Raw genomic sequence first — 27,083 nt, 5'->3', positions numbered from 1 at the left:
AATTTGGGACTTTGCTTTCCTTTAAACATATTATTTAGTAATATCTTCAGGTCAGAACCGTACGGCATTCATGACTGCTGGTTTGGTATAGTGGTTAAGTGTGTGGACTCTAATCTGGAGAACTGGATTTGGTTCCCTTCTTTTCCACATGCAGCTGCTGGGTTATCTTGGGTCAGCCACAGTTCTAGCAGAGCTGTTCTCTCAAGAACAGTTTCTGTCAGAGGTCTCTCAGCCCCCACCTACCTCATGGAGTGTCTACTGTGAGAAGGGCAAGGGAAAGGAGATTGTAAGCTGCTTTGAGACTCCAAGTGAAAGATGGGGTATAAATCCAGTCTCTTCTTTACATACTACTTTATCTGCTGATGCAATATAATATTTGAATAATTATATAGGCTCCTTTTTCACTTGCATGGGACAAGGTATTGTAAATGAATCTAAACAATACTAATATTGCAGTGAGCACACATTTGGGGGGGGGTTATGTGGTCTGTAATTTAAAAACACAAAAGGCAGTTCATCAAAGTATAAACAATATATGGCAGGGGTGGCCAACGGTAGCTCTCCAGATGTTTTTTGCCTACAACTCCCATCAGCCCCATCCATTGGCCATGCTGGCTGGGGCTGATGGGAGTTGTAGGCAAAAAACATCTGGAGAGCTACCGTTGGCCACCCCTGATATATGGCATGAGCACTGGTAGAGCTAAAACTTTACCAGTGCAATTATAAAAGAAACAGAGAGATGGAAAACAGCTAGTCCACAGGTGCTTATAGTGCAATCTGAAGGGTTTATAGTGCAATCTGAAGAGCACTTTCCTGGGAGTAAACCCCACTGAATTAGACTTAGTAGAATTCAGAGTATATCTACTTAGGATTGCTCTGTCTGGGTGGGTATGGACAACAGTTTTGTTGGTCATATGCAGCAACTATGCATTTGCTTTAATATGTCCTGTGATGAGTCTACTAAGTTATAGCCAAAAGATTTAAGCAGTGGTTGTTCTAGCAGTGATTTTTGTAGTAGTGATTTCTTACTTTAGCTGCAGCACCATTTTCTGTCTGCATTGTCTTTAGCTATGACTGGCATTCATGACTTCTGTGAACTAAAACCAACCCAACTGGATGTCATATAAGCAAGTAGAATGGAACTGCACCCAGACCTAGGCCTGATCCCTGAAAGAAGAAAGCATAGTGGTTGGAGTGGCTTTCTGATGCAAGAGCAAATTCACTGTATCACCAGTCTCACCAGAATCTGTGGAAAACTGTTTCATTGGAGTGGCTCATGGGCTCAGATAACACCTTATATTATGCAAAAGTCTTGTGCATGTTCATTGTTCTCATGTATCTTTAAAGCATAATGCTAATAAGGCATGATCAGAATGGCCATATGGTGTCTGTTATGGCGCTGGTATTTAAAGAGAAGATAAAAAGCAAAACCGTATGCTTTCAGTACAAGAAGTAATTTAGTATTTCAAGATAAAATGAGGAACTGTTAGATAATCAGTGTTGTTCAGTTTCAGTATGGTACGAAACAGGGAGCATAACAATAATATAAACATAAGCAAAGAGAATTCAATATGTAAATTGACTAAATGCCAAGGAGCTGGTAGAATTACTTTGTACATAAATGTTGGCATCAGTGAACATGCTGTAACACTTCAAGGCAAAGCATTCTGATTTGTGGTCCAGATTCAACTGAATCAATGCATATTATCAGAGAACAAATCCCAGGTTCTTATTTCACCTTATATAGATGTCACAACAAAGTATTCTCCAGAAGAAACAAAGAGGACTTCAGTTTCATTCATTTGTAGGAGAGAAAGATTGATTTTTTGTTGTTCTCATCAAAGATAAACTGGGGTTTGTTTGTTATGCTGAATACTCCTGAGGGGGATAGATAAACTGGGTTTCTGCCATGTAGAATTGAGGATGGGTTCCCAAAAGATAAGTGCTATTTCTCACAGCAGCAGGGCTGTCCATTCTCAGCCGCCCTGAGCCACCTGGTGGGAAGGGCGGGATATAAATTACAAATAAATAAATAAAAAAGAACCTTTGTTACTCCAGCCCTTTGTATCAGCAACTTTAGCTCTGTACATAGCCTGTCCTCTTTATTTTCGGGGGGGGGGGGGGTTCTTCTGGTACTTATGGGACACTTCAGTAAGCTTTCTTCACAAGCCGTTTCCATGTTCCATTGGAAAGAGATTTATGGATTGTATTGTACACACTATAGCAAGAAACCAAGCAAAAATGACTCCATTTTTGCTCTCTCCATGTGCCCAATTTTGCATAAGTCTGAACTGCTTTGAAGAGTCACATAGCAGATTCTTTGCAGGACTTAGATCTCCTGAAAGTTCAGCTTTGCTACCACTGTTTCTCCTTCCTTTTTCTCCCATTCTTCTTTTTATTATAGCAGTCCCAAAGTATCCAGTGCTTCTGTCATGTGTCACAGTAACATTCTGACCACCCTCACTGCACTTAATCCTGTTGTCCCCCCCACACACACAAAAAACTTGATTGCTGCCACTTCTTCCGTGGTAGTTGAATAGGCCATCAAGTCACAGCTAACTTATGGCAACCCTGTGGGGTTTTCAAGGCAAGAGACCTTCAGAGATGGTTTGCTATTGCCTACATCAATGTCACAATTCTGGTATTCCTTGAAGGTCTTCCATTCAAATACTAGCCAGGGCCAACCCTGCTTAACTTCTGAGACCTGACAAGATCAGGCTAGCCTAGGCTTCTTCCATTTCAACCAAATTTCACCACACCTACCATTTAGGGATCTTTTTTCTGTGTTCAGTAGGGATAGGCATGAACCAAGATAATGTGGTTTGGTTTGTGGTTCTTGACATGCCCCGTTTGTGAGCCACAAATTGTCATGAACTTTTAGGTGCCAAACAAACTGGTTCATAAGAACATAAGAGAAGCCATGTTCGATCAGGCCAATAGCCCATCCAGTCCAACACTCTGTATCACACAGTGACCAAAAAAACGAGGTGGGGCCAGGTTTTCTTCATGAGGTTTGTTATGCAGTAGAACACACACACACTTCAATGTGCTAGTGTCACCAAACTCACAGGCTGACTCTTCTCTATTTGCTCTCCAAGTTTGGTGAGGATTGGACTTACGGTGTCCAAATTATGGCTACTCCAAAGGAGGGGCCCCCAGGAAAGTGCTTTCTGGGGAAATGATAAGCACAAGTTCAAGAGGTTCTGGAACATATAGAATAGACCCTGTGCAAGCTGGAGACATCAAACTTGCGAAGGATCTCCCGCTGATGCTCCTCTGCATGCTCTCCAACTAATATGCTGGATTTAGGGGGTCTGAGTTATGGCCACCCAAAGATGTCCCCATGAAAGTGCTTTTGAGATAAATATCAGGAGCAGGTTTAAAAGTTCAAGTTACATACACCAAATTTCATCCTGCCCTTACTGCTCTACAGTCTCTTCCCTGTTGCTTTGAAGTTTGGTAAACATTTTAAGTGGAGCCTGTCTGGAAATGAATCGGTTCACAAACCACCACAGACCTCCACAAACTACTTAAAAGGTTGTAAATAGTTCCTGCCAGTTGACCAGCTACAAACTTTAGTTCAGGAGTGTCAAACTCATTTATGAGGGCCGGATCTCACATAAATTAGACCTTGGTGGGCCGGGCCATGTTGGGTTGGACCGGGCCATGTTGGTCCAGGCAATGTGTATACCTATTTAAGATTAGGTAGCAGAGATATAAACTTCATAAAGGCCACAGGCAAGCACAAAGATTGTTTTTTTTTTAAACCCTTAAAATAAAACATCCTTAAAACATTATCACTCGGTCTTAAAGGCACTTTCTTTGTATTTCTCCAATGGGATCCAGGGAACTGGGCAAAGGAAACTCTGGCTCTTTCCTTCCTTCCCCAGGGGACTGGGCAGGGGAGAAGCATCAGCCAATAGAAGGAAGAGAGGCTTGGTTCAGTAGCTCTGCCATGCAATTGAGAGAGTCCAGCAAAGCCAGCTCTGCCTCCCTCCATCTTCCCCAGAATAGAAACCTCAGCAAATGGAGAAAATAGAGGCTTTGCTCTGTAGTACCTGTGTGATTGAGTAAGCCTTGCAAAGCAAGCTGTGATGCAGAAGGAAGCAAGAGAGAGGGAGAAGGAAGCGGATGACAGCCAGTTGCTTGGGGGCCTGATAGGAGTCTTCCGGGGGCCTGATTTGGCCCCTAAGTCAGATGTTTGACTGCTTTAGTTCATGAATCACAAACTGGCTGAAATTAATCACAAACTTTAGTTCATTTTTCAATTCATGCTGTTCCTGGTGTTCAGTGTCTTCAGTATCTTAGGAGCCTCCCACAAACTATTTGGGAACTGCATCTCAGTCTTGTACCAAGATTTACATGACATAAGCCATGTTCAGGCATCAGAAGGTATGTTTGCTATATGCTCAAAGGAATGATTGATTGTGTTGACTGAACACAAGTAAAATGATGGTATCACTTTGCTCTGGTTAGACCTCACCTGGAGTACTGTGTTCAGTTTTGGGCACCACAATTTAAGAATGATATAGACAAGCTGAAACATGTTCAGAGGAGGGCAACTAAGATGGTGAGGGGTCTGGAGACCAAGCCCTATGAGGAAAGCTTGAATGATATGGGTATGTTTAGCCTGGAGAGGAGATGACTGAGAGGTATGATCACCATCTTCAACTACTTGAAGTGCTGTCATATAGAGCAGTGGTCCCCAACCTTTTTGGCACCAGGGACCGTCTGACCTGCCCACCACAGCCCCAGGACCAGCAAGGTGGGGGAACTGAATTTGGTGTCCCCACATCACTCAGCCTCAGGGCCCCCCCTTCCTGCAGCACCTCCTCCTCCCTCTTATGATGCTAAGCCGGGAAAGCACCTTTGGGCTCTTTAAAAACTTCCCCTCACACCAATCAGCTGATCCGTGGAGAAACTGTGGTGGCGAGCAACTAGCTGAACAAATGGTGCTGCCCTTGCCTCTGGAGACAAGGGTAGCGTCGCTTGTTCAGTTGCTCGCTGCTGCCACCACGGGGGGGTGGTGGTGGTGGTGGTGGTGAGCTTTTAAAGAGCGCGGAAGGTGTTTTCTCTGGCTCAACATTGTAAAACCGGAGGATGGTGCAGAGTTGTTTTCTGACATCTGGCCATCTGAATATATACTTAATTGTAATGTAGCACTCCTAATTTATTGTGGTTTTTAAATTTTATGTAACTGTTTTAACCGTATTTATTAATTGTATTTTATTATATGAATTGTATTATAATCATGGTACATACCATGTCTTGTTAGCCACCCTGAGCCTGCCTTGGCGGGGAGGGTGGGATATAAATAAAAACTTATTATTGTTATTATTATTGTTGGCCCAGAAGGTTGAACCAGAACCAGCAGGTTGAAATTAAATCAAAAGAGTTTCCAGCTAAACATTAGGAAGAACTTCCTGACAGAGTGGTTCCTCAGCGGAACAGGCTTCCTCGGGAGGTGGTGAGCTCTCCTTTCTTGGAAGCTTTTAAACAAAGGCTAGATGGCCATCTGGCAGTAATGCTAATTCTGTGAATTAGGCAGATCATGAGAAGGAGGGCAGGAAGGATTGCATCAGTGCTTAGTTCTTGTGACCCTTTCTTACACACCCAGGGAAATGCTGATTGCTAATTTGGGGTCAGTCAGCATTTTTCTCCAGGCCAGTTTGACAAGGGATCCTGGAGGTTTTTGCCATCTTCTGGGCATGGAACAGGGGTCACTGGGGAAGTGTGTAGGGGGAAGTATTTGAAATATTTCGTAAGGTGTATTTTTGTTTTGTTTGAAATTGGCCGAATATAGTAACATAACCAGAGACTGCAAAAGTAGATGCTGTCTACATTGTCACAAATGTTGAATGCAGGAAATGTGCTGGAAGTTAAAATGCTGTTGTGATGCATTCGAGCTGTCCCTTCTGCTGAATAAGATCACCTCTCTACAAGCAGCAGTCCATACAGTGCCATTCAGTTCTACTTCTAGATTTTTCTTTAGCTTTCTCTTCTATTGCAGAGCTTTGCAAATCAGTGGACCCTTAAAAGTCTTACTTTAACATTGATGGCACAGTCTAATTTGTTTCTAAGGTAACTGTCTATGGTACTGAATTTCATATTTAAAGTTAAAATATTCTCTCATTTCAAGTGGAAAAATCTTCTTCAGTTCTTTTACATAAGAATTTTTCTGTTAAACATTTCCCTCTCTTTCTCCCCTGCTCCACCCTTGTTCTAGTCTAAGCTTTTGTAACTTAGTTTACGTCTTTCTTCATTAAACATGCAAAAGTTTGTTCATTAACAAAAGCACTACTGATAATTTAAAAGGCTTTTAAAAAATGCCCCTGTCAAAATGAAAACCATGGAACACTATCTTAATTTAGTTTAGTTTATTAAATTTATACCCCACCCTCCCTGCCGAGGCAGGCTCAGGGCAGCTTACAACACTGATCATAATAACAATAGCAATAAAATCTAATCTCACATTAGTAATAAAATCAGTCAGTTTAAATTTAAAGATATATACATTGACAGATTCTATCCATATTGTAACTATTGATTTCCCTTCAGTGATCTGCACATTTGCACCACTTGTTCTACTGTAGTTAAGAACTAAATCAAATGTTCTGTTTAGAACCAATATATAATTAAACCTCTGCAAAGTACAGTTTAATAACAGTACTGTTTTCATTGGTTTTAATGTTTTTCCATATTTATTACCTGAATAAGTTGGGGAGAAGTTCTTTTGTTAAAACTCATATTATTTCAAATTCTCTTCCTGGTTATTTCTTCAGCATATTATGTTAGAAGAAACTCTGATCTCTGGTTTTGCTTTAGTCTGTATAACTCTTTCACCTTTTACTAAAGATTTATGTGGAGACAGGAACTCTGATATAAACAAGACAATGTTAAATGCATCTGTCTCTGACACTACGTTAGTTGTTGAATTCTGATGACAGTAATGCTTTTGTTAGAGAACAAACTTTTCTAGAAAGCCTGGAAGATATAATGGAGTTAGCTTCTTGTACAATGCAGAGACTTTCCTTGACACCTGCACATTACCAACATGAGACACTCATTTGCTATGGCTTATGATGAATTTAAACCATCTTTATTTGAATGAAATGGTAGATATAAACAGCAACAACTTGGTTTCCAGATAGGGCTGTAATTTGCATCCTGTTAACTCTAGTCAACATGTAAATGTTAGGACAAGGTAAATGTTAGGACAAGGTGCTTCATCTTCCTACTGAGGGCAAGGGATCTCCCAACCCCAGCTCCTGTTGGCTGCTACCACTCCCCTGGGTGGTAGGAAGGAACAACTACAAGAGACATTATCATGCCAAGTGATGCTCTGGTATTTGTCTCTAAACTCTGTTATTAAACCATGGAGCTTTGGTTGAATACTAGAGTTCCTGTCTCCTCCATCTCCTGCCATTTGCCAGGCTATGCAACCCTAACCTGCAGACACTTTTAGAATTTTGGGAGGGGTGGTGAATTCCACTCCAAAATTACTGCCACGGGAGGCAGAGCCAAACAAAATAGTTTTGTTCTCACACCTTTTGGGAAGAAGGAGAGCCTGGAGGAGTAAATGGAAATATATGTTGACTATGGAAAGGCCAAGTGCTTATCAGTACTCCTATTCTTCCACTGGAAAACCCTTTCATCTAAATGAGGGCAGCCAATGACAAGCCCTGTCTTACAGTGACTGCACCCACTTTCTGAACAACTTGATGGGCACCAAGGAAAGCACTGGCTGGTACTATGGCATCCACAGGTGCTATATTGAGGACACCTAATTTAGGATTCATGATTATACATAAACAATATAATGTACATATGGAATGTGCTGTTTCTTGGTCTTAGATAGTAGATTAATAATGATTTGCATGTCCCAACCAGGAGAGACTAAAGCATGATTTCATCATTGGCAGCATTTAAAAGAGTAACAGAAAGAAATTTAGTAATTTCCAAATTTATTTAAATATCTGTACCCTGCCTTTCGAAGTGGCGTACAATTTCAAATTTTAAACATGCAAAATAGAACAGAACCTTCTTTCCTTTAAAAAATGCCTACCATTAAGAGCCCTTGCAAACAGAGTAGCCTTGCAGCTGCTCCTAACCACCTCTAGAGATGGTGTCCCCCCACACCTCTTTAAGGAACCTTTTCCAGAGGTCTCCAAACCAAAGCAAGTTAACTGTTTTAAAATGGGCAAGATATGTTTTCATTGCTGACTACTAATGACTACAAAATTCTGACACAAGGCAGCCCAAGTTAAGCATATTTAAGTCCCTGCAACTTCAGTAGGTGACAGTTTAACATGCTTAATATTTGCATTGAAATCTATCTAATCTAAAATACATTCAACTTTGACTGAGTAATGATCAGTATAATGAAAATGAATAAATGGGCACATTCTACAATCCCACCCATGCTGGTGCTTTCCATTCTTTTCTGCGCAGAGGAACATTCTTGACATAAACAGAAATCACTCCTTGAATGTGACCTCTGTGGGGTAGTTCTTAGTACGTCAGACTAGAATTGAGAAGATCTGGCTACAACCCACCCACCCACCCCCAACACACGCACACACATACACTGCTGTGAAGTTTAACAGATGACCTCTGTTTCTCTCAGCCTAACCTACCTCACAAAGTAGTTGTTAGATAATACGAGAAACCGTATATGCTATCCTGATTTATTTTGAGGAAGGACAGGACAAACAAGTGAGAGATAATGTTTCTTTGTCCATAATATAAAATGATAGAAGTACTGCACATCAACTAGAATTGGTGGATTACAGCTATTATCCATTTTTCAAACACTAAAATTTGATTTCATTAAACATACATTGCATCCACAGAGCAGCCCAATGCGCTTGAATTGGATGGAAAAAATCTCAATGATATTGATGGAACTGCGTGTAGTGATGTACTTTTATTCTTTGCCCACTGAAAGAAACAAATACTGTGCTTCATTATTTTATTAACAGCAATAATATTTAATTAGTTCATTTTGTTCTCAGCACTTGTTAACATATAAGACTTTTGGTTCAGTGGTTATATTAACTGTAAAAACTAGTGAATTTATCTGAAAACCACTTACACTCTCTTAATATTTGATCCATGCAGGTGGTTTGAGCTAATACAAATTTTGACTGCACTTTAACTTTGCTGAGGTTCTTACTAATATTGAAGAAAACTTTCTGTTAAATAAACTGACCCCCCCCCCCAAAAAAAAATGACAACAGAATTTTGTGCCCTGTGTTAAAGTGAAACCTTATGTTTGCTGAATCTCAGGTGCCAGGGTAACATGAGGCTTAGAGATTGTTGACAGTCTTTCATTGTTGTGCTCACTATTTTCAGCAATGATTCTCTTGTGATCTCTCATAGCAATCTTCAGTGGAAGAGCTTACTTATCATCTCACATTAAAATTTGGTTGTATGACATAAAATGCATTTGTATGAGTTCTTGTCATTGCTTATGTTAACTTTATACCATTCAGTGGTGGTAGATGAATTCATTTCTTAAAACAAATAGCAAAATAATGAGAAATTGGAGAGAGAGTAAGGTTAGGAGTTAGTTCTGATGACAACCAAGGTCAACTGCATAGTTATTTGTATAGTAACATGCTTTTGTCATAGCTTGAATAAAGTGGTGAGAAATGTGAGAAGTTTAGGATTAAGTTTTGTGGTAGCAGTAATTTGAAATTATGGTCATTAAACTATAAAGCATTAAAGGCTGAAAAAATATGTTTGGCACCTAAAATTTTGGGCTGGGTTTTTTGTCAAGACGTGTCTTAGAGCTACAGATTTTTTAGTAAATAGATTTTTGTGTGTATCAGAAACTGAAGACTGTCAACATTTAGATGTAAATGATAAAAATCCCCTCGCACAGATACACATTGGGCAGGATCCAAGGAAGAGTTTATATGTTGAATAGTCTCTTTGGACGGCAGCTCCTATCCCCCCAAAAAGTTAGGGTGACTCCCAAGCAGTTTCTGATCAATGTGGATTGGTTTTTAAATCAAGGGAGACCTGAATCACTGATAAAAAATACTTGTTTAAATTGCTGCATTATATTGCCTTGATTTAAACCATCATGTAAATAATCAAGAAAAAGACCTATTTGCTTATTTTATTATTTAATTAAATGATGCTTATTTTGTAATCAATATATTTCCTGAATTAGTGCATGCCAATGTATTGTTATATCAACTAAAGTGATTTTGATGATCAACACATGATTAAAAGAAAATAGATTAGATGGAGCTTAAACTAGTCTCCGGTCCTGCATGTCTTTTGCACTGTGATGCTGTATGTACTTAAAGGCTAGGGTTGAAGTGGAATTGTGAGTATAATGAATTTGTTTGGCATGATGTGTATATGGAGAAATGTAGTAAGTGAGATCTCCTATACGAAAAATGGAACCCCAGCTCAGGATAGAATTTGGTGTGTTGGAATGAGTACTGCTGAGAACTTGTTTTCTTGAAAACATTCAGAGCATATTAGCTCTTAGAAATTAGCTTTAAGAAATAAATGTTAAATTTAGCGTATCAACTTTAGACTTCATTTAAGCCATATTATTTGTTTAAAAACATTTTCTTAAAACATTTTAATTTTAAATATATAATTAAAATTAAAACAATCACCTGTTTGTATTTACCCTGACTCTGGTGGTGAACTGCAAATCATACATGAAAAGCCAATGTCTTTGTGACTGATAATAGGTTTTTGCCTCCCAGCTTTGGTGATAGATGACATCCTGCAGAAAACCTATAAAAACAGAGTTGTCCAACTCCAATTACTGACATTTGCTATGACACAGTCATTACTCCATATGAAGTCTGCTGCCACTTTTCAGTGAAGTTCTGTTGAACAATTGCCCTTGTCTTGTCTGTTTAACAGTGTGTATGTGTATGTGCATGCACATGCACACACACACAAACACTCCAATAGCAATTGAAGAGTGAAAATGATGCTTTAAGAGAACTGCTGGTTCTCATTTGACAGCCTTCTCAAGAGTTAACAAAGTAGTCCTTAATGAATTATGCCAGTTGTTGGGAAAAAGTAGAACAGTCAGGAGTTTCTTTCTGAAAACCTTTGGAAATGTCTTTTCTTTTCATGTTTTAAAGATACACAAGTTACTTTTTTCCTTTCAAAATTACTCCTTTAAATTGAGTTAATTTCAAAAACACTGAGAATTGTTTAGCACCTGTGAAGCAACTAAAATAGTAGTTTAGTATTGTGACTGCTGGCTGATGATAGTATTATCTGAAATTAGTTAGAGATGTGTTTTAAATAGTTGTTGTTATGGGATGTACATACCTAAAATGATATGTGAAACATCCTTATTTTTTTAAGCTGAGGAGAATCCATCTAATTATCTTGTGTAATGATTTTGAAATAGCATGCATATGTGAATGAAACAGATGTAGAAACAGCCAGCACTTCATGATTGAATCATCAGAAGAAAGCAATTTAATGAAATGAAATGGCAAACTAATTAAGCTTAACTTTAGTGTTTAAGTAGTAGTCTGTTTGCTGATTAAGATAGCGTGTTTTTGAAATTTCCCACCTGTTGGATTCAATAAAAAAATGCTTTCTCAAATCTCTGAAGTTTGAAAAAGCTGCTTTCTTTCAAATGTGTTAAATTAGCAAGCAGCAGGGAGTTCAGCCTCTGTGTGTTTAAGGCATAAAGGTTCATGTAGATAATTCTATCAATCAGAATCAATAAAGCAGATGACAGATTTAGGCAATAATTTTTTAGTAAAACTAAACTTACTGCTTGAGTCAACCATGATAGTGCTATTGGATTTTCTGTGGGTTTATGCTGAAAACCCAAGCTTATTGATTTTGGGATTTTAAGCATATCTAGGATTTCGTTAGCATTCATTGTGATGCTTCACACTTAAGTTGTGACAGCATCAGTGGCATAGTTGTATCCTTCCCTGCTAATAAGTTTCTAATCATACTGAAAGGGGGTAGCTTTATGGTTTTATGAAACGATTATTTCTCCCCCAAACTGTCTGGGTGTTGCTTCTTTGTCTAGTGGCCAATACTACCTGCCATCTTCCCTAGGAATTAACATGCAGTCACAGATTAAGATCTTTGACTGCCATAAATCTGCTTCCCAATATGTTTGACTGGCCGGAAAGCTCTCAAGCCATCCCTAATATAAATAGGGTTTTAGCACATCAAGTACTGCTGTATGGTCAAACTCCGAGTTTTGCAGTTGAGTTGCTTGGTGTTGCGTATTCATGTCCTCCTCCTTGCCCGATCCATGTGTATGCATGTTATTGCGTATATTCATGTGAGTGTGTATGTGTATATGTAGAGACTGAGACAGGATAACAAAATGAACTATTGTATGCAGGAAATATATGAAGCTCACCCAGCAGCTGCCAGCAGCAACTGCTACATGCAGTCCACTGATTATTGCACCTATATTGAAGACAGTCAGAGTTACGGTTGTGATGCACAGGTCCTGCACAATAATAACATATATATGGAACAGGCCTGGGCGGTGAATCAGCCTTATACCTGTAGTTACCCTGGAAACGTTTTTAAAAGCGAGTACTCTGACATGGACATGGCCCTGCATCAGTACAGCCAACCTGAATATTTCACTGAAGAAAAGCCTACTTTTTCTCAAGTGCAATCACCATCGTACTCTCAGAAGAAAGGTAGGGGAAATTTTGTTGATTCTTGCTAGCAAAAATTAAATCCACCTGCATCTGGCTCTTCTGGTTGCTTCACACTTGCAAGCAGTCTCAGTTGGCTCAGTTATATCTTTGATGTGAAGACTGCCTGTTTAGAACTGAGAGCAAGAGCAACAGATGTTGCTAGGCGATTGGAAAGACTCACAATTACTTTTACTTTAGCCTTTGACTGCTGCTTTACTACTGCTTTACAGTTATATATAGTTACATATATAAATGCTAATATGTCTATATTGCCAGCTGTCTCTGTTTTCTGTTCATTTGCTCTCGCATTGTCAGACTGTGAGAAAGTTTTTTCCTTTGCAAGGTGATTATTATGCATTTGTAATCTTGGCTACTTCTAGTTTTTTTTCTCAATGTTTTGTACTTAAATAGATATTGCATAATTTGCATTATAAGTTTCTCAAATTACAATTCAGGTGTCAAAGCAAGTTATGCAATTGTTGCGTATTTCAAGTTCTCCAAGTATATAGCAGTAAATTAGAGCCACTAGTGTGAACAATTAGTTGGGCAAGGGGGCTATAAAGCAAAGCTAAACTTTACTATTCCCTTGAAAAGTTTATCTCGTGTGTGAGTTGGGTGGTTTGGAGTAAAAATGTAACATCCATTACTGTGTTAAAATATCATTGTATTTTTCAGAAATACGTTTATAAAATTAATCCCTAGGGAGCAAAATATGCATCCTTTTTGTGAGAGGTTTAGAAAAGAAAGCATGGCAAATATTGTTTAGGCAGCCTGCAGTGTTCAGTATTAGCTTACAGACTGACCAGCATTTGGACAGAGTCATGCATGCAGATGTTTGATACTCTGGATTTTCTTGCTTTAAATATCTAATTAGAGTATCATTTTAAATCAGTATTTTAGTAGCATATTGTTAAGACTTTTCTGCCTTTATACAATTAAAGTCCAGTTCAACTAATTTAACTAGTTATAGAACAGATGTTTTGTTATTTTAAACAAGATTTCTCTAGCTCAAAGTAGCCTATTTAAAACTGAGTGAAGGAAACTGTTTCTTTCTCAAGTACTGAAAATAAACATTAACTCTAAACATATACCTTATTTTCCTTAAATACGTGATAACAGAGATTAAACACTAATGCAAATTCTAACTGAAAAAGAGAATTGGTTGTTATCAGGTTGGGAGTTATATGCACAGGAAGGGAGTCCCCCCTCTTCATGGACACTGTTTTACCATGAAGCATTTTTATTATATTTTCACACGTGATTTGCACACTTGAAAGGAGACTTTGCCTACTTTTTTGCATTTCACCCCATAATATCATACATTGATATATTTGTTAATAAAATGTATAAATTGTCTCTTGTTTAGAAGAGTTTGGGGAAATCCACATCATTCTTCTCTGACTTATGCATGCATGGCTCTACTAGCTTTCTCTTCATGTTTGATTCATAATATGAATTCCTATTCTGTTTTTGTTTAAAGAATAAAACTGAATTGCTTAAGAATCATCAAGCACAGTTGATGATTCTGAATTTATAATGATATACAGTCTGAGGATTGCTATTGCATTTGGCAATTATTAAGTCCGTGGCTATCTTAAAAGGTGTAACTGATGTATCTGTGAGGGGGCTTCAAATAATATGGAGGTGAACTTATTCTCTCTTTTTGCAGCTGGATGTAACACTGGAATAAATTATGATTAATTCCTGAAAACTTTCTTTCCTTTCCTGTATCAACCTCAATAAGAGTTCCCATGAGTTTTCATAGTTAACATTGTTGTGCCTGTTGTAATGTGACAGCTGGCAAAGACACCTACAGCGTAGATGGATGAGGAATTGTATGATTTTTCCATATTATTCTAATGCTATGTTTGCTAAACAAAAGAAAAGTCATGTCTTTGAAAACATAGTCATGTTTCCTCATGGGATATTGCCAGCCAAACTCGTAACAAAAGTAATGTCCCTTAATCCTGGCAGAAGGCTTTAATAAGAAACATTTGTGACAGTATTGATCCAAAATTGATTTCACCCTGTATTCGCCACCCTTTTTGGTTAGCAGAGTCTTAGTACTAGCTCATTAAAACAAAATTAGGATCTAAAGCAGGTGTCCATGATCAGCCCTGCACAGCTTTGTGTTAGTTCGATGCAATACTTAATATCTTGATTTTTATTAAATGATGGTCACTACCATGTCTGTGCTGTGCTGCTCCCTAAGAGCAATTAATAACACACTTCTAAAACTTCTATTGGTTTTCGTTTGTTCTTAGTTCTGATGCCAGTTAAAGCCTTCCAAAAGAGGTAAATATTGCCTTCCTTTCCAGAAATCCCAAATAGAAACTTGTGGCTAATAGAAGCCAAGAACAAAAGATTCCACAGGGTATGTTGGGCTGTATCTATGGAGAAATTATAAATGCCTAGAAGTTATGGAGCATAAATGTTCTTTCAACAGCATAATCATATGCTCCCGGCTATCGCTTTAGAATGTTTTCCAACATGTATTTCCAAATCCTTATCTTTCACAGTATGGGGGAAATTATAGAAAAATAATCAAGAGGCTGAAAATCAGAATCTGCAATTTGTTGAATATTGGATATTCTTAAAAAGTAGGGTCATGTATTTACAGTAAGAATTTGCCATTCTTCATTATAAAGTAGGTATTTACTGTGGCTAAGGAGAAACCATTAATTTCAAACACTTAGAAAAGGAAGGCCTGAGCATTCGTGTCCTACTCACAGTTTTATTTATATCAATAACTCCTTGTGAGAACAAAGGTTTACCCCAGGAATCAGATTCCTAGGTACAAGGAGTAGGGTGGCAAGCAAAATATAAGACAGCCAGTTTTCTGTGGTGTTTTATGTCAGCAACATCATAGATCCAGATGCTGGATCTGCAAGGTTCTAGGTAATCTGTATCATTAACAGAATAATATATATAATTTGCTAAACAGTGTGATTATTTTGCATGGCACTAACAGTAGTTTGGATCTGGCAATATGTCAGCCAAAGGCTTGAAGAGATGTTGATCTTTCATTTGTCCCTCTCCTTGCCCAGCTGTCATTTTGCACCGTGGAAAAAAATGATTCCTGGGATCACATGAGTGGATTGGAGAAGTATAATAGCAAGAGGTGAAATTTCATCTTTTGTCTATGTAGCTCTGCCAATGGAAGAGGTAGGAGGGATGATTTTGTTCTTCCTCATTACAGCCCCTCCATCTGTTTCCATAAACCCAAGAATGAACAGGAAAAAACTATCAGGAGGAAGGGAAGATCTACAGTCCTTGTGCCCATTAACCATTGAAACCAGCCCCTTTTCTAAATTCTTGAGAGATTATGCTCAGAATAACAAGTGGCATCCTTGTACCTAGGATGTGCTAGTTTGACTTAAAGGAGTCAAGAGAGCCTTGCAGGCATTCTTTAGGTATTGTTTTGAAAATGAAATGTCTATAAATATTGATAATCATTTCCAAATCATTTCCTTTGGAACCATCTCTCACCTCTCACTAAATATTTGGGTGATGGGAGAATATAAAATTTCACAGATTAGATCTGAAATTATTTTCAATGAGAAATTATGTTAAAAATTACATTTTGAATCAATCCCAGTTAAGTCCAAAAGGGAAACTTAATTCTTTCTTAAGATTGGAGTGCAGTGTATTACAGCAGCAGTCCAGTAATTTACCTCTGAGATTGTTAAACCAGCTTTTGTATGTAGCTCCAGCGTGAGTGCAAGCAACTACTCCTTCTATCAGTTTGATACAATTCAGATTCTTGAGAACAATGTTTAAAGCATCTAGGTCTGTACCCTCTATGGCCCTGATTAGAAACTGGTCTTACCTCATATAAATTCGGCTTGGCTAGTAATATTTCGATTTAGAATCTGACTTCTGTTCATCAGTGATCAGAACAATTTTCTTTACAGCCTAATATATGATCCTTATACTTTACTCCAAATTGGCTTAACTGAACAGATGAGAAATTGACCACTTTTGGTCTTCCCCCTCCTTTTTTAAAATCCATGAGGCTAAGTAAAGCTAGTTCAGCAATCAATGATCATATAAAGGATATTGATTTTCAAGAAACACTGGCTAAAGCTCATGGTGTGTGTTCTCCCCTACTATTAAATTTAGCTCCAATGATTCCACATCAATACACACGTAATCTATCAATATTAACTGTTCTAAGACATCTCCATGCAATTTACTCTGGCTAGACTTAATGTTATACCATCTGCACTCCCGACAGGAAGATAAAAAACATTTCATCCAGTGTATATTTTGTTCTTGTTTTGTTACCTGATTGTTTTATGTAGATATTTTTGTATCAATATTCAAGGCATGTTTGAATTTATTGGAATTTGTGTTGGCTGATTAAAAAAATCTTCTTTAATCATTAGGTAAATCACCACCATTTATTGGACTAACATTTTCTGTGAATCTAATCTGTACATTTAGTTCTTAGTCTGGGGGCAAGTTTCCATACACTTAGGCTGTTTGAATCTTAGGATCCAAAGAAGCATTAATTTACTTCTGTATGCTCAGAAAACCTTTAGAATTATTTTTCTTAGCAACAACCCTTCCTTGTTCCCGGTCTTGTGCAATAAACTGCTAGCAAAATGGAGGACATTTAAAAACCAGTGTGGAATATGGTTAGTAATTTAAAGGAAAGTAGACTAGGGTGCTATTGAGTGAGGGCAGGTCAAAAGCACATCACTGGATCATAGTCATTGACTTAAGTGGGGTTTACAGTCTATCATGTGCAGAAGTGCAGCATAGAACAAGTGGCTTTTATATCACTTTTGTAGTGCTCCCTTGAAAGAGAGAACCCACACATCACCCTCACATCAAAGTACAGCTTGTGTATCTTCTTTGGGCATTTTGCAAGAAGTATGAAAAACAGATTTGTGAATCCTACGGACATCTGTCTTTTTCCACTTCTGGCCGGGGGTCTGAATCTTTTGCTGAATTTTAACTATGTTGTATTTCTATTGGGTAAAATCACAGCAGTTATGTCAGCAAGATAATCATTGTAGAACTGTTACCGCTTTATCAGATGACCTTGTTCATTCAGTGTTTTTTAAAAGAGAGTGCCATTTTTCACTCAGTGACAATCACTTGGTGTATATGTTGAGAAGGAGACAGAAAATCAGCAAGAATTAGATTTCCCCAGTTAAACATCATCAGGGAAAACATCACAATAAACAATAATATTGGTAGTAAAGATAAAATTTTCTCCTGTTGTTTTTCACCAGAGACAAATGGTACAGGGAGAAGTTAAGTTGCCTGCCTAAGGAAATGTAGCAAATTGGAGAGGGAAGAATAATCTAATTCTCTCAGTTTTATGCTGTGATTCATGCTACCTTGATGCTCTAGATACCTATATATTTCTAAATTAATTTCAGCCACGATTGAGTTTGGTTGGCACTGGTCACTTTTTATCATTTATAATGAGATATATATAATGAGATATACTGGGAATGGGTCTCATAGAATGGAACCTCTGACCATTTGCTCATGCTGTGCCCCACCTATTACCTAACAATTTTCTTTAAAGCAGTACTCATTGTTTGCATAACGGGTCACTAGGGTATTTTTGCTTCCAAGAAAGAAATGCAGTAGGGCTCTACATGAGTGATAATAATGAGAGGCACCAAGTGTAATGGTACATTACAGTCCTTTGTCCAAACTGTGCGGCATTTATTCCCCCCAACAATTCTGGGTGTAGAATTCTTCTGAACTTCAACTAACTGCAGACATCAACTATCAATGCAGTGTGGACTGAAGGGTTGGTGTCCTTCCAGTCTGAGAAGCTCATATTTTCTTTGATTATAACTAAAAGTTCTTCATATGCTTCTGTGACGTGGATATATATGTCTAGTATCTGTCGTATAAGCTATCTTTGTTTCTTAATAGTATTAAATAAATATCAGTAAAACTTTAATTGACTAATTATTGGGATCATTCCCAAAACATGACTTAAAAACATAATCTGTACAGTATTAGTTACCCATAAAAAAATAAATAAATTGATTGTAAGCACAACTGATGACATTATGTTGCGCACTTATCCTTGAAGCCTGCAAGGCAAATCTAGCAGCAGCTCTAGTAATATATTTTTGTTAATTTTTTAATTATACAAGTAATAGACCAGTAGGTTTACCCTGAAACAACCACAATTTTTTAATATCTTTGCTGTGTTTCATGCAGTTAACAAAAGAGATAATGAGGTAGATATACCTTCCGCATACTGCATCCACATAAACATACAAGTTCTATTAATGTTTGTACAACAAATCTTCAGTACCTTATCATCAATAAAATAACTGAACACAAGAAGAAGATATTGGATTTATACCCCACCCTACACTCTGAATCTCAGAATGGCTTACAATCTCCTTTGCCTTCCTTCCCCACAACAGACACCCTATGAGGTAGGTGGGACTGAGAGAGCTCTCACAGAACTATCAGCTTTCAAGGACAGCTCTGTGATAACTATGGCTGACCTAAGGCCTTTCCAGCAGCTGCAAGTGAAGAATTGGGGAATCAAACCCGGTTCTCCCAGATTAGGGTCCACACACGTAACGACTACACCAAACTGGCTTTCACAAGCTAATAGTTTAGAAAATACTACATTATCCTGCATTTAACTGAAGTCAGTCTGAGTTGCACCAGTACAACAGATAAAAAATATTAGGCTGGACCAAATCACATAGCTTGACTATAGTCTTTTGAAGCCATTAAAAATTATAAAATATTTTTAAAAGTTGGAAATAAATGTACTCAATTCCATGTATTAAAACTTTTTAAAGCTGATGCATACCACTCTGTATTGTCATAAAGTGACTTTTGGGAGACATCCACAGCTGGAGAGTCACAGAAATAAATTTACATGAAACATAGAAATAAATAAATATATGTAAAACTAGCCATAGAGCATGGCAATAAATACTGAATGTAGCAGTATGAACAATAAATGTACAAATAAAAATATATACAAAATATGAACAGATACTTATATCAGTAAGGTTATTTACAAATTGACACAGGTGGCTGCAGCAGGGAGGAGAAGGCAGGAAAGATCTGTTCAGTGAGCAGAAACTACTTACAGTTCTCTGGATCTAATAAAAAAAATCTTTAATTTTTTTTATTAATCAGGTGTCTTGTGCAGAAATCTTACTAAGGTCTTGCTTTAAAGGGTACAGATATAGCAATCTGGTGTGCATGTATGTAACTGAAAATTTAGGTCACTTAGCTTTGGGGCTAAAATGTGTTTACTGGCGATCAAAATAGAAGACATTCCTTATGAATGGATTCAAAAGTCCTGTGGATGAGACATCAGTGACCCAATATTAAGAGCTGTGAATTATGCTATGTATTTTGATGTGGATGCCAGGGAGGATTTTCACAGTTGGAAAGGGGATCTGATTTCTGACCTTCTGTTCTTCCCCATGCTGTTCCTAGAGGTCCCCCTTCCTTCATGAACAGTATTTGGTGGCATGGTATTTTGTAATGCAGCAAGAGTAGGTTTGCCAGGTCCCAGCAAGGGATCCCCAGTTTTGGAGGCTCCTCTCTGCCACAGACCAGTTGGCCAGCAGGGGAAACCCCTCTTGTTAACAGAGAAAGCAGCATGCAGTGTCCCCAATGTGATGATGTCACCCAAAGTGACATCATTGCATCAGGATGTCATGCAGGGATGCTGTGGTGTTTGGGCAAACTCTATGGTTTTGAGGGTGAAAAAACCATAGAGTTTCACCCAAGTACCAGAGCGTCCCCATGCAACACCCCCAACCGGATGATGTCACTTTTGGGTGATATCAGTGCTTCCCAGCCCAAAAGGAAGGGGGAAGTGGGGAAGTTGCACTGCATGGATATAAATCCCCTTTTTCCTATATAAATCTCCAGTGAATCCAGACTAACACTTCTGGCCTGAAAGTACATTAGAAGAAAATAGTTTTGAACAGTCATCGTACAGGCCACCAATCATTTTGAGCAAGGGTAATATGTATCAGGAAAGATGGCACACATTGGATTATTGCATACATTCCTCTAAATCGAGGGCATTTGCCCCCACTGAGCAGTTTATCTTGCTAAGAGTACAGATTAGATAGATTTGCATGTTGGGAGTCTGACAGATTGCAGCTTTATCTTCAACTGCCATAAAAATACCAAATAGATGGTCAAGGTCATTAACAGCTATTTGAGCTGTTTTCTATTCAGGTCCTGTCCTGCACTTGTGTAATCATGTTACTGTATCTGGAGAAGTAGTTATTTGATTGAATATCACTGGGTTACAATATTGGTATTTTAATTACAAAGTTTATTGTTGTGAAAGTTTATAGCACAATAATACTTCTTCATTACAACAAGTCACAAACAACTTTTCAGCAAGGGACTATCAAGGCAAGTGAGAAACAGAGGTGGTGTGCCATTATTTTCCTCTGCAGAGCCTTTCTCAGTGCTCTCCCATCTAAGTACTGATTTTGCTGTGCTTTTCCATGCCTCTAGGGAATAACTCTCCATGGGCTCACTTTCACTTGTCACTGGGAATTGTATCTTTGCAAACTTTATGTCTACAGATCTTTTCAAATTAAAAAAAAAGAAACTCATTTTTCAAAAACTGTGTTGGTTCTTGTGTCTGTTTTATTCCATTTGCCTTGGGTTTAATGGAAGTTCATTCAAATACTACAGTAGTGTTAAACCTCTAATAACACCTATCAGATTACTCTTAGCAAATCAGTAAATACAAGTTAGTCTGCCCTTTTCCTTTAGAAATTCAAAGATTCCCTAGTTAAAATTTTGTTGTTTTAAAAACAGCTTTTACTTGAAATAAAAGCAAAATTTTGTAGTTTAGAGTTCTCAATTCATCTACAAGCTGGAAGAACTACCATCAATATATCTAATAATACAGCTCCATCTGCAGATACTTCAATCTGTGGATTGAGGCCATGTAGACACAAAAGAGATACTCTGTAAAATTGGGGAAACACCCCGGTTTGCAGAAAAAACTTAAAACTAAGCAAATCGGGGTTTACAACCCCTCCGCATAGATAATAGTTATGCTTCTGCAAGAGCAAAAACTTTTCTCTCACTGTAGGCAAACATACAGAGGAGGATGGGGGAGAAAGACCAGAAGCTACTTCTCTCTGCCTTCTCACCTGGCACTGTGGCGACACTGAAGGTGGGTGGGGAAAAAGAAACTGGAGCATTTGCTGCCCCTTCCAAACCTCCTTTCCCTGCTTGTCTCTAGCACCACCACTTGCCAAACAAGGCAATGATCAGTTATGCTAGGTTAGCTGCTAATGATACTTTTAAAAAAAATTATTATTAATAGATATATTCAGTTTTCATATAGAAAATACAGCATATTTGCTGATACCAAAGAACCTTGTATTAGGCACCTGGGGCCCATTGCCCAGCTTGGATGTGCTGCTGCTAGAACCTAAGCACTATTTCGGTTTCTTCAGCACAACTGAGCCAATTTTTTTTCTTCCTGGCTTTTATGCACATTACTGTACTATGGAAGGGACTTGTCCACTTTAACAGGGACAAAAAGAAATCATTAATATCTTGTCTAGGATCCTGAGGGCTTTCAGAGCAGCCCCAGATTTCTGATGCTTATATATATATATATATATATATATATATATATATATATATATATATATATATATATATATATATATATATATATATATATATATATATATATATATAGGCATCAGATATATATATATATACTTGAAGAAACCCATAGCATCTCCCAAATCAGCAAATAGTCCGTAAACTATTTTATATATATATATAAACCGTATATATATATATATATATATATATATATATATATATATATACCTTAAGTTTACGGACTATTTGCTGATTTGGGAGATGCTATGGGTTTCTTCAAGTCTGGATGCTCTTTTTTGCTGCTGCAGTGCAGAACCCTGTGTATACCCCCAAATTAAAATAGTTATTTGCAATCATGCTGTTAGATCTCACTTTAGAAAACAACAAAAGCCGTTTTATAACCAAGTCCCAGTTATTTTTATTATTAATGTATCCTTCTTATTAATAGAACCAGAGATTTATAATGTCTGTTGATTTCCCTATAATTATTATTCTAGTGGCATGCAGTGCTCTCCATCAGGAGTCAAGCTCTGTTTGACTGAAAGCTTTGTGAATTCTCACAATGGCAAATTCCTTTCCCTCAAAGTCTTGCACGCTAAGTGAGTAGTAACAAGTTGATGTGGCAAATATGGTTGAAGATAGTTTAGAAGGGATTGCAATTAGAGAGGATCTGTCTTATTCCTTCTAAAACCATTCACTTTTCCTTAAATAAATGCAACACATTCACAGAAAAAACCCACAAACACAAACAAATAAAGGGGACCATTTTTCACTAGGAGCAGTCAGCATGGTGTAGTAGCAGGAGCAGGCCCATAGCCACAGTGGGCCAGGCCTCACCAATCAACCCCTGTGTAACCTTTCTGGCCCTACCAGTGAGTTCCCCCATTGCTTGCTGTCACTCTGTTCAAGAGGCCTTAGCCCTTTTCTTTCTCCTCACCCCCCCCCCCCTTTACCATCCAGCCTGATAAAAAGTGCAGGGGAAGATGATAGCTCGTGCATAATTATGTGATAATAAAAAGGATAATGTGGCATTTGGGTTTTTTAGAGGCATTCACAGGGAATTTTGACACTGAAAGCCTGGTCCCCTAAGCAAAATATCTTCCCTGTGGTCCCACCAAATTTAAAATCCTGGCTACAACCCTGGGCAAGAGACTCTGCAATGGAAGTCTATTGGATCACCTTGGGTAGCTATATACTCTCAGCTTAGCCTACCTTGCAGGTTTGGAGAATAAAATGGAGGAGGAGGATAATGTTGTTAGCAACTTTGGGAGCCTGTTGGGGAGAAAAGTAAGGTATAAATAAAGCAAAATAAATATAAATATATAGGCAGATTGAGGAGCATACTTTATATGTTATTCTATCCATGTAGAATTTCTCCTACATTTATTTATTTATTTTATTATTTATTTTATTTAATTTATAGCCCACCCTTCCCGTAAAACAGGCTCAGCGCAGATAACGTCATAGAAGAAGACATTTAACAGTTAAAACAAATTAAAATGTATAAAATCTAAAATTGCAGACTAAACATTGGAGGTTAAAATGACAAATTCTGCCTCACAGGCATGGCCTATTGTCCAGGTCAAGGGCAGCCCCACTTAGAGAGAGTTACAGTAGTCTAGCCTGGAAGTGACTATCACATGGGTCACTGTGGCCAGGTCATGGAGTGTGAGATGAAGAAGAAGGCTGCAGATTTACTGCCCTTCCGTCTGAATCAGAGATTCAGAGCAGCTTACAATCTGCTATATCTTCTTCCCCCATAACAGACACCCTGTGAGATGGGTGGCTCCGAGAGGGCTCTCACAGCAGCTGCCCTTTTAAAGACAACAGCTGCGATAGCTATGGCTAACCCAAGGCCATTTCAGCAGCTGTAAGTGGAGGATTGGAGAATCAAACCCAGTTCTCCCAGATAAGAGTCTGCACAGTTAACCACTACACCAAACTGGCTCTCACAGGACCAACTGTCTGACCCACCTCAGATGGAAAAAGGAAGATCTGCAGTGGTGGTAACCTAGAAATAGAAAATGCATGTGGATTTTTCCTCAGGAATATTGGTGTGGCTACTTGGTACTTTGCTGCTTTTTCTTGCAAATTTCCCCCTACAGAATCTATGGATTCACATTCCATTGCAAATTTATTTGCATAAATTTCTTTTGAGGGTTTCTTTTATAGAGCCTGAGCAGTATTTTGGAATTGACTGTTACTTTCCAAGACTTTGTAGTGACCCTATGTTAGGCCCCATCCAACTTTTAATAAATGTAGCACAGTCTTAGAGAGGGGCAGCATTGCAAATAAATCTTCAAAACTCAGAAGGGGCTGTGGCTCGTGCAGAAGGTCTCAGATTCAATCCCCAGCATCTCCAGAAAAGATCCAGTCAAAGGTAATATGAAAGACCTCACCCTGATACCCTGGTGAACCACTGCTAGTGTAATTCACACATCAGTAACCTGAAAACAGAAACAATAACTCCCACCTAGTTGCCTGAAGGCCACATTTGCTCACCAGAGGTGAATAGGTGGCAGCGTTTTACCAGCCTGTTACTGATTATTTTCTATCCACTTTCATAAAAACATAAAAACTTTCATAAAAACATTTGTTGTTGTCTGCTTGTTTTCAGGTTTAATGCCACTTTCTCAGAGTGGAGTAGATTTCTGCATGGCTTCCAGCAGTATTAGATGCTGGATGACCCCATTTTTAAGGCACGGTGCATAACCCTACTCACACCCCCTAAACTCTCTAGCAACAAATACATGCCATTCTGAGACAATTATGTTTTACATTTTCCCAAAGCACTTAATTGGGTCTGCAATCCTTGTGATCCACCAATGGAGCCCTCTTTCCATGAATGGTGGATAGCCTACCACCATGATTTCATTGGGATAGCAAAAATCAGGAGACTTGCTGAGAGCTACACAGCATGAATGTACTTAGTGCCTGACTAAAAGTGTATTCCATTTTTGTTGAAGCAGAGATTACATACAAAAGTTTATTTAAAAATATTGTGAAGCCTGTAATGCAGCTAATAGTGTTTATGGGAAAAGAATCAGTCAGTGCAGTTATTTAGTTTAATAAGACCCCCTGCTAATTTAACTTGCTGATGAATCCTGTGATCAGAAGTAATGTGTCATTCTCCCACAGATGAACCTGTCCAAACACAAATCCATATTGCCATCCCACATATTTACCATAAACACATTATGATCTAAATTCTGCCTACGCTGAACAGTTCGTTGGAGGACACGCTCCATGTGTATTGATCAGATTCCAGATGGTTGAATTGTATTGTGGTTTTTGTTTAATTTTAAAAATTATTATTATTAAATGGATATATTTAATGATCATATTGCCCTAGCAAATACGGTGAAGTACAAAACATCTATTATCAAAGTAGGGAAATAATCTCTGAGTTTAGAAGGATTTCATTAGCATTAAACAGAACCACAAAAAAAGCAAAGGCTTAACTCTATTGCATATTTGGTGATGCCTTAAAATTTTTGCTGGAGAATAGAACTTTTGAAAGATTTCTTGCCTACATTTTATACAAGAACTGATTTTATGCTAAAACAGATCAGATTTACACAGACAATTATCCATCTACAGCTACTCTTTGAAGACATCTATCCAGTCTCAGGGGTTAAAGAGATGAGATGCTGGAGATCCCTTTAGCATTTTTGTATAGGTAAATAGCAGCCCTATGGGACCCCATTTTGGATCTGGGTCATGGTGTGAGGGAAGGGTTAGATAATACTTTCTGCTGCTGAATTTTCTTTTCCTCAAATGGTCCTTTTCAACGGCTAATTTGCCTCATTGGGGCAAAAGTACAAATTTACTGCATTCTCAAAAAAGCGGGGGGAGGAGTCAATAGGAGCTTCAGGAACATGCTTAAGGTTTGGGAAATAGTGTGCAGGGATAGCTAAAATCACTTCTTTATGTCTTATCCTTGATCTGAATTTACCAATAAAAACTACCATTCTCAGGTCTTGTCACACCCATTTTGTGACAAAATGGACACCACATTTCTTTGGTTTGTTAATTTAAAAAAACATACAGTGCTGCAACTAGTGACTGTGCATGCTTAATTCTTAAATCCCAAACAAAAATTCTCTAGCTTTATTTTAATAACTACCAATATGTTATATGACCTTTGTCCTGTAGCTGGTTTGCAATAAGGGCAGATGCCCCTGTTGCCCCTGTCTATGAAACCTTGTGATGTCAAGCCATATTAAAATTTAGGTATGCCATATCCATTGCTGATCTTTTATTACTGTAGAAGCATATTAGATATTTTTGTATTTGTGTGCTGTGGAAGTGAAACTGATTGGTGTCCAGGATCTCCTGTGTATCATTTTTGATAGCCACTGTTTTCTAGACCCTTTTCACTGTCTCAGTTTTAGCCAGCTCTTTTTGAAGTCTAGGATTTTGAAGGATAGGATTTTTGAAGTCCACTGATTTTCAGTATGTTTCTGGGTAACCAAATACTCTTTTTTCCTATCCTGGGTGACTCATTGCTTTTGTTAGTGTTGCCTTAGAGATAGGATCTTATCTTCTCTGAAAAGACAGAGGACAACAAGGCATTTGAGGTGTCTGCTCTGCTGGCATAACTGGTTGCAAGTTGTTCTCGGCATTACACTGTCATCACTCAAGTTAAAATGTGTTAGTACAGCATCGGTCTTGCTCTTGTGTCTGATATGCTATGGCTTTGCTTCTAACATAGGGGCATGATTCAAGCAGAGTTTATTTACTTACTTGCTTAATTTATAGTCCACCTTTCTCATTGAATTTCAAGAGAGATTA

The 27,083-nt window shown here is 38.1% G+C and overlaps 1 protein-coding gene across 4 annotated transcripts in view; it reads left to right on the top strand.

Moving 5' to 3' along the window:
• THRB (thyroid hormone receptor beta) overlaps positions 1–27,083 on the top strand; it is a 259,087-nt gene that overhangs the window by 207,148 nt on the left and 24,856 nt on the right. The window contains exon 1 of one of the 4 annotated variants that reach the window (XM_060248792.1): positions 12,200–12,674. The exons of 2 other annotated variants lie outside the window; for them this stretch is intronic. In XM_060248792.1, the coding sequence (XP_060104775.1) occupies positions 12,347–12,674 (328 nt within the window). In that variant the 5' untranslated portion in view covers positions 12,200–12,346. Of the gene's footprint in view, positions 1–12,199; positions 12,675–27,083 lie in introns of those variants that run through there. One more of the 4 variants, XM_060248791.1, reaches the window with a different exon arrangement.

This window comes from Heteronotia binoei, chromosome 10 (genome assembly GCF_032191835.1).
Source record: "Heteronotia binoei isolate CCM8104 ecotype False Entrance Well chromosome 10, APGP_CSIRO_Hbin_v1, whole genome shotgun sequence".
NCBI lineage: Eukaryota > Metazoa > Chordata > Lepidosauria > Squamata > Gekkonidae > Heteronotia > Heteronotia binoei.
The sequence above is the reverse complement of the archived record's forward strand: the minus strand, read 5'-3'. Positions and strand labels throughout refer to the sequence as shown.